The sequence below is a fragment of the Plasmopara halstedii genome (genome assembly GCF_900000015.1).
Source record: "Plasmopara halstedii genome assembly, contig: Scaffold_2881, whole genome shotgun sequence".
In the NCBI taxonomy this organism is placed as follows: Eukaryota; Oomycota; class Peronosporomycetes; order Peronosporales; family Peronosporaceae; genus Plasmopara; species Plasmopara halstedii.
Genome location: NW_020189786.1, coordinates 140,367 through 152,219, shown reverse-complemented (window position 1 = coordinate 152,219; position 11,853 = coordinate 140,367). Strand labels below are relative to the sequence as shown.

The 11,853-nt window shown below is 43.2% G+C and overlaps 2 protein-coding genes across 2 annotated transcripts; one reads left to right on the top strand and one right to left on the bottom strand.

Moving 5' to 3' along the window:
• Positions 1 to 3,922: 3,922 nt before the first annotated feature.
• On the top strand, positions 3,923 to 4,138 carry PHALS_05115 (uncharacterized protein; the record flags this gene model as incomplete). The annotated part of the gene is made up of 2 exons (XM_024718784.1): positions 3,923 to 3,947; positions 3,981 to 4,138. The coding sequence occupies 2 exons, from the start codon at positions 3,923 to 3,925 to the stop codon at positions 4,136 to 4,138; spliced, it is 183 nt and encodes a 60-aa protein (XP_024584148.1).
• Positions 4,139 to 5,318: 1,180 nt separating this feature from the next.
• On the bottom strand, positions 5,319 to 7,324 carry PHALS_05114 (hypothetical protein F443_04067; the record flags this gene model as incomplete). Its single annotated transcript, XM_024718783.1, has 2 exons — positions 5,319 to 6,908; positions 6,992 to 7,324. 2 exons carry the CDS (start codon positions 7,322 to 7,324, stop codon positions 5,319 to 5,321), a joined length of 1,923 nt encoding a protein of 640 aa, XP_024584147.1.
• Positions 7,325 to 11,853: the final 4,529 nt, after the last annotated feature.

Sequence of the window (11,853 nt, the reverse complement as noted above, 5' to 3'; positions counted from 1 at the left end):
TCAAAATTGTCAATTAATCGAATTTGGACGTCACACAACCGTCAACTTGTGAGTTTGACGATTGTGCAACTAAAAGCAACTTAATAATTTGTCGCAACTTGTTTTGCAATGCAATATATTGCAGCGTTTCAGCTTCTTCACCCTCTTTTTCTTTATCAATGAATGTTGTCGAATCTTTCAATGCTAATCGATACATGGCTCATGCTTCACAAGCCACGATATACCTTAAATCAAGTCATACCGTTTGTCCATCTCGAGGACCGTAAACACTTTTTTCGAGTTGAAGATTTCAAACATAGTTGGAGACCAACCGTAATTTTTTTTGCGGTGACCACCGCACCAGTGGCCAACTTCACTAAGATAAGCCATTGCTTCTATCCACTACAATTGAAAGCGCTGAATAATTTTCAACAACACTATGCTTCCGCGCGTAGTTACGCGATGTGCCTGATTTAATCAAGACTCTGAACGACCGACCGTAACCATTCACACTCGCTGTGACCGCAAGGAGGCCCCACCGACTCGTGTGGTTAACGAAGGACAACGATCCTTCGAGGGCTAATTATTTTTGAGTGAATCCGCCACCACACTCACAAGAGCTAACAACTGCCCCGGTAGACCACTCTGCATCTACCGGGTTTCGGTGCTTCCCAGATGTCTTGCAGTATTAGTGCCATGTGACTCCTGGTACCAATACCACTACGAGGAGAACCGTATCGAGAGGTCCGTCTCTCACGTGGACAATCACGGCGGATGTGACCGGATTGTCAACATCTCTAACGGCGAGTTTGCTGCCTACGAATAGTCACTGCGCTAAGATCCATTGGTTCTGGATTTCGGTAGCAGCAGTCAATGCTTCCATCGGGTTGACCTTGACGCTGACAGTAGTCCTCACACAATGCAATCATACTCGCTATAAACAGAGTGATCATCACTGCCTCTGGCAGTGGTTTGCTTGCCATACTGGTACGAAGCACGCGGAACTTCTGTATGACTATTGTACGAATATGTACTATGTGCTATTGTCTTGACGGCATGACAAAAACTACGAACATTGTCGAAATGCCACATTCGGTGGAAGGAGCATCGATTTCATTGCTTCTTCAACTTTAGCCATGTGGCAAAGTAGCCAGGGCGATTGACTTCTCAATTCATCGGCCAATTCTTCGCACGACCATCCAAATGCGACATGGCAAAGGTCACTTGACAAATTCGATCCATCGTGTAAGCGTTGTCTATTTCTCGCTGCCAGGTGACAAGATTTTCATCTTCGTTTCAGGAAGCTTATCACCTTGGTATTCACGACTTATCAGTTTAAGGTAGGTTAAAATCCTATTGGCTATAATAAAAACTGTCACTTTACCTTTTCCTCATCGTTCGCGTAAATCAATGGCTCGCCGGAATTGAGCAACACTTGATGAAGCGTATTAACCGATCTCAATGAGTGCAAAAATACGGATGGGCCATAATCGATCTGGAAGGCACAAGTAGTGACGACTACTTCGATGGTCTTATCGATGGGTAATGTGGACACCACAGGCGGGGGTCGTCCACAGATCAACATGGAGGATCTTTCGTCCCTAACACTCTCACAAAAGGCGTATGTAATGAATCTGCGAGCCTTATCGGAGGTCGCGAGGTCTCCAATAAACTCCAACTAGGCCAGGAGGCGATAACTCAACGCTTGGCAAATTTTGCTGCTTATGGGCAAGAATGATTGTAAAATTTCATCGCAGAACATACCATCGCTAGTTCCGTCACCTCCTTCACATGTGGTGGTAACACTGTCGGTACACACCGAAAAGTCCTCTGATACAACAGATGTAAAGCGGATATACAACTATACAAGGTCCATAACTAATATTTAACACAAATTAATATCTGAACCACACAACATTTGTTTTAGACGTGGCCCATTACAGACATTTACAGAGTGGAGCTATTCAAAACAAAGGCTCTAACCCATTTGCGATTCATACAGAGCAAACATTGTTACGTTCAGTGATGATGTGACCACATCACTTGCAGATAATAGCGAGACGCTTATCTTTCTTTGCTGTGTAAACCTTGGCGATAAGGTGTAAGCCGAGTTGACTTAATACCCGGTGGTGATAAATGCGCCTTCGGGCTGCCCTGACTATAATTTTTGCGTATTTAAAAGCGACGTCGCGCATTAATAGGCGATACGTACAGCATACATGCCATATGTAATATGTGCTAAGCTGCTAAAAGGTTTGCAGCACAAGGCCCTTTATATCTCAGATGTCGCTTTATCAAAGTGTTTGAGTTTATGTTCTCACTGCTTTTCCCTTGGATGAAAAGTACTCCTGTTTTGAAGCACTGGCGCACTCGACAAGCAGATTGTAGTGATATTATGACTACTCAATGAAAGAATATCGTATGAGGCAGACTACTGCCCCTTAAGTGTCAATTTCTACAAAAAAGATACACATGACTCAGTGAGTTATATGCACTAGTGGCCCGACATCCCAATATGTATCAGTGGGTAAGATCTTAAGTACAAGAACTGCAAATTGTGAAAATGAGTTGCATTCTCGCCGCATGCATCGGTGCATTTGACAATTAGCTGAATTTGGTAAGACGCTGAAAGTCCAATTATATCAATCTATTCTGATCTTCTGGACGACGCATTCAATATTACCGGCATTACGATCTATGTGGACCATCTGACATCTTACTGCTATCAGCGAAATCGTTGTTGTCAATCATGCAGCTGTCTGACTCTTGGCAGCAATACGAATTGCTGATAGTCATTATTCTATATTAAATCCGCATTTTACATCATAAAAGTGCGTGTCACCAATGCAATATCAATCCGAATGGCGATGACTCGGGCAGAAGCACAGCGACACCCAGCCACTTTTATTGTCTTTCAGTTCTGTTATGCTAACAGATTCTATTAATCGATACAAAATGATACCCTCCACGCTCAAACATTTAACGTCACACTGTCGAGCATTTTTATCTCAATGAAAATGATACATGGCGCATGGCATCACAAATACGCGATACATGCAAGCAAAGCGATCACAATATGGATTGGAGCAATATCCACGCATGTGTGACAAGACAACTGATGTTTCAATATTGCTCTGGACTCCTACACACATAACTGTGTGTCATATAAGCTAATTTCTCTTTTATAAGAGCTTTTTTGCGATTCATAAAGTGATCTGTCATCTACCTACTGGCAACATTTTAAACGTTATTGGTGTTTCAGTCAATCTGTGTCGTTCTGATGAGAAATGACGGTAAACGACACTAAGCAATGCAGTTCAGGTACGAAGATGTACTATGTAGACGCCAATCACCTCAAAATCATGTTCAGCGTCTTCGTGTTGCATAAATTAGGCTTGGAAATAAAGCACATTTACATAAAGGAACACCCGAAATTTTGTATGTCGCTGATTCGGTGCCAGAGTCTTCGACGTAGTATCCCAAATGTACATAGTCTCACCATGCGTCTGTATGACAAGCAGACAAGAATCTAATTGGTGCTCTGGGGATAAGCGGTTTGATGCTTTTTTGTGACAAACGCTTTACATCCAAAAGGCTCGTAAAAGCGACATTGTGGCATGCCTTTGGGCCAGCCCAGATAAAACGCATCGTAACTGTGACATCGTATATGTATATCATTTTATATTTAGCTACGACTGCAAGCTACTCAATGTAGTGACATCGCAAGTTGCTTTATCAGATTACAGACTCGACAAATAAATGGATATTGTGGCTGTCAAGGGAATTGTAGTATGTAGTGTGTAACTTGTGTTTGTGTCATGGGTAATGCTGGCATCTCCAATCGGAAAGCAAAAAGGATTTCCAAATTGCGAAGCGCTTCCCACCAGAAAATGAGGTCGGGTTTTAAGTCTTAGATTTGAGCTGTAACAACAGACTCATGGTGATGAGCAGGGCTTCAACATCAAATAGTATGATGCTGATGGTCCTCTTTGACTACTAAGTCGCGCTTAAAGACAACTCTGAAGGACATTACAATCTGAGGTCTCTTTTACTCAAAGCAGCTTTAAAATTTACTAAACGTGAAAGACGACGTGCCTTCTTCACCCAGTACGCGAAGATATACCCAGTACTCTGCCAGCGTCCAGTACAAAATGGATAAAGGCTCCAGCGTGGTGCGGCAGACACTTTGGATGATTTAAACCTATAATCACGACGTTGACGGTATCTACAAATTCTTCTCACCGTCACACGAAGTGACTTATTCACCTGCTCGACGGCTACGAGCCGCTCCGACAGAGCACGATAATCCTCAACGCGAGGCAGTCGGTATACAAAGTGCTCCAGATTCGTGAGGTCTCCCGCACAGCGATAGGCGACCTAGGAGAGATGCTCGGCAGATTGCCGATGACGACGGAGTGACGATTGTGTACGGCGTAAGTACCCAATTTATGAGACATAAAAGGGTAGAGGCCTCACGCGATGCATAACATGGGTGTTATTACCGTAGATAGCAGAACATATATAATTATTTTTAGGTTAAGAGTCACATTCAAGAGCAAATAAGCACCAAGTCACTTGAGAGGCTCCAGAGCGCATAAACCCTTTCGAGATAGCGCAAATGGTGAAATCAATATCTTCTTTGTGCAAGGTGAACGGCAATCTAGTTGTAGTACTCTTTGAAGGAGGATGAGCGGACATGGTCGTCAAAGTTTTAGTTTTAAAAAAAGTATATGGTACAAAATTAGAGGTAAAAAAACACTTCCTTGACGAAATGACTTCGAAATTTTCTATTTTAGCTTACTTTAATTCATATGTATGGTGAGACCTGCGAGCTATTGCTATTTTTACTGTGCTTAGTTTGCACAGCATATTCAAGGACAAATTATCAACAACCACCAGTCAAATCTCAGTATGTGAGTAATCTATTCGAAGCAAACTGGTAAACAAAACCTGAGTATGTGCGATTTCTGTAGGTCGTTCTTTCTTAAAGCGAAATTAGTGTGTGTCAATTTTTGTTAGGGTAAGTAAGGGAGCAAAAAAGCGAGCATAAACGGTAGGTCCGCCATCAAAGCAAATCTAATGATATCTTCTTCCACTTTTATGTTGCGAATCATCTTGATCAGCTCCATGACAAGTGACGGGCTCAACAATGGCAATTTATGGTACGCATTCTATAATTTTCATCGGTTAACATGCACGACATTTAAATATAATGTCGGCTACTCTAGTTGTCTTGTTACATGCCCAATTATACTGCTAACACAAAGAAAAACGCGCTGATGATCAAGCACGTAGTCGCTCAAAAATGACCTTAGCTTGCTTAATTATCTGGTCTTGATTTACATGTCAGCGATGTACTTCAGCGCGACTTCAAACATGGTTAAGAAATAGCCCACTTCCCCCAGCATCAAAGACGGGTGGATCATGGCGCCTAGAAGTTCCTTCGTGGCTAGCGGTCGTTTCAACCCGCTTTTCACAACAACATATATGTGGATAGGGAGGTAGTCGTCAGCAGTCAGAGCTGAATTTTCTCGCCACTCCAGATTCTTCTCGCCGCAGCTCTTAAAAATTTCAAGAGCAGCACGCAAAAGTTCCTGAATTTTGTCCATAGGCAGTGTTCGCTCGTCAATCATGCTTAGATGATGGCATGACAATCCCCAGTCTTCGTCGGACTGCAAATGCTCTGGAATGCCACTTTCAGTCTGAGATCTGCACTTTAAACGCTCAATATTGTGCGCCAGTCGCTTCTCAGCCTCCTTATCCACTGTCGTACTCACAAGAAAATTGACCTGTTTTTCAAGTGGCACTAAAATAGCATCTTCCACAGCATGATAAACGCAATCGTCCAACACAGACGATACATTAACACTTTGGTCCGACAGAGACAATGTATCGACGTATTGTGGATCCAAATTTTCTAGAATATACTTTTCGATACTTGTGACTGTAGTGCGCAGATCCTTAACTGCTGCTGTTGCCAGCGCAATTCCTTCAAACTCACTGCATCCTGGACACACGGCAGCTTCAATCGTGGTAACTCGATTTCTAAAAGCGTGCAAGAACTTATAGCACGTACTACCCTCTACTGCGCCATCACAGTTAAGTCGGCGAAACAGATCGTAATTCAACCACTTTGGCTCAAGAGGTTCCCCAGTCGTATCGATCTTCTCCAGCGAAGACACAAATTCAGCAGAGCACATTTCGAGCTGCAGTTCCATTAAAATACTGCGTTGCAACTTTGAGGTAGGTTCTAATGCTGCCAGATTTCTCAAAAAGACCTCGATTTCGCCTAGCCCGCGGTTTATCCCTGCGGAACTAACTGGTCGAAATCGTCGCCGCGGAAACGGCAGGTCCAGTAAAAAGCGTAGATAGTCCCTCTCTTCATCAGCTGTCTCGGGTGCGCGACGGATCATGCCGCGAACTTTGCGACGGAGGTAGTAAAAGTCGCTAAACCGCTTCTTTGTAATCCAGAAGACACGAGTATGCAGATCCACAACGTGCAGTACATACTCTGAGACAGCATGCATAGAATTCGCAATATCGCACCGTACTACTCGCACTGAGAGACCTGGACGCAGTCCGGGGTATTTCCACTTGGAATACTGCATAAGCGTCATACTGCGAGCATGTTTCTGCGAGTTTCGTTTAGTCGGCGAAAACACAAGTGGCGGCATCGGAGGCAATATACTGGTACTAGTACTAGACAATAATGAAGCTGCGCCAGTGCCACTGACAGCAGAAGCGGGACGACCTGCTGTTTCCGGATATGCGGCGGCATCTGGGTCCAATTGTCGCCGATTGATACCATCGTCTATCTTACGCAGTCCTGGGATAGAATTACGTACGGACTTCCTAGGTTTTGCTTGTGAATTCATATCGACCTCATCTGGGTCCATCTCTAGCATAAAACTGGGCCTCCTCTCCCCATCCTGCAATCATAACGGCATGGTCCACCCATCAGTCACCGTATTAACGCCCCACAGTTACGACCGTTTGTATGAGCCTGACGCACCTTATTCGTTCCTCGGTTGCGAATAGAGCGAGTAAAGTGCTGCAGTAGACGACTCTCGTGATGCAATGACATCCGCGCAGCTACTTTCCACATGACGTGACCCGCAAGTGTTGTTGGAGCAATTTCACTCGCTGCGTCTGACTCTTTCTTTTGTGCAAGATCATCTAATGAAAACGCCGGAGCTACAGGCGCTAACATCGGCTGCGGTGGAAAATTAAGCAGCCTCCGCCAGCCTGCTGATGTCTCCTCTTCTGCCATGGGCTGCAGCTCATCGCATTCAATTTCAGTCTCACTGCTCGTACGCTGGTCATGCCCTTCAGCAACCCCGCTCATGCTGCTGCTGACGCGTCTACACTGAAACTGACGAGCTTTAATTGCCGAAGCTGGTGTCTGCACGGAGGTGGTGGTTTGATTGTTAATGCAGCGGCCTGTCCTACGGCGCTGCTGCCGCTCCTTTGTGCCAGGTTTTGGTTCAAGGCTGCCATGTGGCGACGCATGCTTAAAAATAGGTTTTTGTTCAGTAAGGCTGTGAATTTCTTGCAATATCTATATAAATGAAAACCAATAGGTATGAAAGTTGTCAGTTTATGCGAAATTAAGTTGTATAGGGAGAGGCAGTCTCTGAACTCACGTCGCAGAAACGAGCGAGCGACATACTACAGCAACGTTTGCCGCTCTGGGAACCTTCGAACTACCTCCATACCATGTCTCTGGCAGCTATCTGGGCGGATTAGACAGGGGTGGACCACTATTGCTCTTGCTAATACTGTCTTCAAGTCATCGCTAAAGATGGCATCTCACTTTAATTTGCTTTTCGACACTTCAGCCTGGGATGCGTCATGAAGAAAGCTAGGAAAATTAGCGCAACCGTCGTACTAGTCCTTGACAGATTTGACAAAGCTCTTGGACTAATCCTTTGCTAACCTTATAATTTGATAGTAATACCAGCGGATTTAAATCTGAGAAAAAGCTGCTTAATCTGGCCGTGGTACCATAGCAAGCAGGTATTATTTGTGAGCGATAAATACTTCATACGACAAGATTCTTTCACCAGATCTTCTTAGTCTTTAAATAGTACTCGGCTAGCCACCAGATCCTCCGATTTGAAATATACGGTAGAAGCTAGGTCTACCATTTTACAAGCGCAACGATTCCAAACGTTGTATTTGTATCATCGCATAACCACCAACAAGAAGAAACAAGCCCAGTAACAATTGGCACAATAAGTTCAGCCTGGTAGGATTGCAGGCGTATGATATCAACACAAATTGTAAAAGCTTTTCTGTGAAACGACATTAATTCAAGCATTTTTGGCTAATTATGTCATATAGCAATTTTAGCTGTTATGACACAATAGGACCTTACCTTTTTTGTACGTCATTTCTGATTACGTGAACGATCATCGTCAATGCGTGAAAAAATCCATCGTTTGCTTGTTCGTTTGTTTGCTTCTTGTATCAAGTGGTGAGACGCGTTGCTTGATAAGCACGCTGCGCAGCGATTTGTTTATATTCCGGAGACGAGCGATTAGAAAAAAGCTTTTCGGTGTTGAAATAGCATTTTGGCATTAAAAATAGAGCATGAGCCACCATGATGCACATATCGCTTTAGCCGGGCTTTGTAAGCGAATATTACGTTTTCACGAAGATGCACAACTTTTGGCGGAATGATGAACTTTCATTGTATATTCTGGACAGCCTGGTCTGCTTCAAGCCCATGCTCGAGGAAAGTAAATAGGGTCGCTGTTAATCTTGGATTCTGCTGGCATGAAAATAATTGTGCAACGATTCCGTAAATGGTTTTACCACCAACTTAACTATTGTAAGATGTAATTGACAAGAACCTGGAAATAGTGGTCTGGGTTGCTATCGAGATCCACATGACAAATACACTCCTGACGCCGTCACGCAGCTTGTTCAACGAAAACACGCATTTACATCTTGGTGACGATGGTCGCGCGGGTCATAACTAAGTCGCGAAAAATTAGCATCAGTACTCCAACAAGTCTTGGCTGAGTACTCAAACATTAGCATACAATGTAAGTGAGTCTACTAATTTTTTAACGAGCCAGCTCTTTCGCACGCAGCTCACACAGTATCTGGAAAATCAGCCGTGCTTCAAGTAGTCATATTAAAAGCAAGGAAATGAGGAATAAATGGATATGTCCATAACTAAAGCGATTATGCATGCAGTTGGTTTATGTAGATATATTTAAAAGGAATTTAGCAACTGCAAATTCGGCTATGCGTGGTATGTAGTTCAATAGCATAATTTGGAAATCTCCAACCCCCGTTGATAATGGGAAGCAAGGCACTTCGTTTAGTCGAAAATAAAGGTTGTAGCATCTTGAATGTAAAAATAACAATTTAAAATTGGTAATCGTCAAATCGTTCCCTAGCTCCATATGCTTCGGAGCCATAAGCGATCTTTCCCTATATGTCTTCTAAGTTACAAGCACTTAATACAGCTCAAAATAAACGAGTGGAACTAGCTAGGCTAGTTCTGCATGCACATTATAACATTAAGTGTATGGCATTTTTATGCTTAACGGACTCTAATTTTGACGCTCCGAGAATGTTTTTCAATTGATCAATATGTGAAGAACAGGTGCTAAATACTATGTAGTGATGAAAGACAGATATCTTGTGCGATTATAGTGCTAAATTCACAAAGCAGGATCATTCAAGCAACAAAGACGGTGAATGTTATGCTAAGTTATGGAGCGATTTGAAAAACAAGCGTCACAGAACATACCTCACACTAATTGCGACGAGTATGGACTGATAATATCATATCATTTCCAACTCATTTCGAATACGCTTAATAGAGGGTCATGTGTGGCAATCATGACGTAGCATGACCATTTCTTCAGTGCTAAATTATGTAACGAAATCGAGCGTTATTTTACGCTATCCGTCAATATTTTGTGTGTGCACATGCTAGTATTACTTCAAGTAAAATCAATTTTTATTTTGTGTCTGACATATTCATTACCAAGTAAGTTAGAGACCCATCGAACGCAAAGTTGCTATTGCCTTGGTGCTATCACGTTACGATGTCAACTTACAGTATGGGCACTTTTCTGGTGAAGGACAACATCGTTCTCTTCACCTTTCATGTTGGTCGAAGTCGACCAGCATCAGCAATCTCTTTTGCGCAAATATACGGTCGCAAATATTGTCCGAGGATGATGGACCTCATATTTTTTTGATCGGACTCGATGACAACGATCAGACCATTACACTTGCAACATCTCTGATTAGAGAAGTGAAACGAGGGAAATATTGCTTGAGTTTTAGTGGTTATTAAACTGGAAGACAATATGATCGTGGCACATTGAATGCTGAAATAATTTTCATTACTCTCAAAGTTTGTATATAAACATAAAAGAATTGGTGAGCGGCTAAAGTGATGATCCTCTAACTTAACGGCATGATATTAGCTCAGTTGGAAGTTGCTATGTATTTCCTTGTCACACGGTTACACCTACTCACTCCTGACTAAGACATTACGTTGCTTCAATCCGCTGGGGTATTTTTTTTTGATTTTTGCTTGAGTTCTCATTTTTCCCGTCGCCAACTCGAAGTCCAATTGATAGGCTATTTGTGAGATTTTTTTAGTGAGTGCCTTCCTTTTTAATTTTTTCTAGCTGTTACCCGAGCTGGGTCAACGGCTCAAGGACCATATAATATTTACTCAGTTGAAATATGTCTATATCATAGTTTATAGGATTACTTTTCAAATGTACCTAGCTAATATTATACACTATACAGTATCAACTCTAATATACAATTTAGTGATGCGTGAAAAAAAACGGTTATGGGTACATCACCTTGAAATCCCATGATCAAAGATCGACCGGCCGGAAACGTGACTCCTGCTGGAGAGCCTTGGTTACCCCAGACACCAATAATCGCTTCCTACTTTGACCGTTGGTGGGACTCAAACTCTCACTTAACAGATTGGAGCCACCATTCAAAACCACTAAGCCAAAATTCATGTCAAAATTGGAGGGGTAATGCAGCGGGGCTCCGTAGCAAAACGCTTCAGGAAGTGTACTTTAGGTCACCGACCTTTCGTTCTTTACAAGAACCAAGTATGGGTTAGCGGATCGCAATCCGCTTACTCCAAGAGTGATGATTGCCTTCCCAAGGCTAATCGACTCTTCGGTTTAAACTCCAAACTGATTTATATTTACATTTTTATCCTAATGTTAAAAGTTTTCTGAATATACTAAATATATATAGTAAAATCTAAATATATGCATAACTACTGGCTACCTAGCCCCGTACCGTATTCTTGTTTGGGTGAGTAGTCACATCATGAACATCTCGTGTGACACCCCCCTGTTATTAGCGTTCGTGTACCCCATTAAGATTGAGAACATTAACAGTTTCAATCAATTATTGCCTCAACGAGGCTCGCGTGTCCGTTGGACACTGCAACTCAATTTGTTGGAGTTTAACAACTTTCTTGCTCAATGAGCCCTGTGTCCACAACACGAAAATCATCAAGTCTCGCCGGTTCTGACAGCGAGCACGGGCAGAGCCCAACTTCGTCCCCCTTCCTTAGTTGACGAGAAGTCAGGGAACGGACATGGGGTCCGCAAGGCGCGAGAAGGGCTCGTATCACGCTGCTCGGTGCAGCTCGCCGTCCTCGTCATCCCATGCAGGAAAAGAGGTGTCAGACTCAAAGTCGACTACATACTCATCGACGCCACTTGGCACTGAAAGCGTGTGCGAAAAGCGACGTTTGTGCTCATCGAGCCTAGGATATACATACCCGGTGCCGCAGACGCACTGTCCGACATGGCACCGCGTGCGGTGGTATAATCATTAATGACCTCGACGGGGAACAGAGGC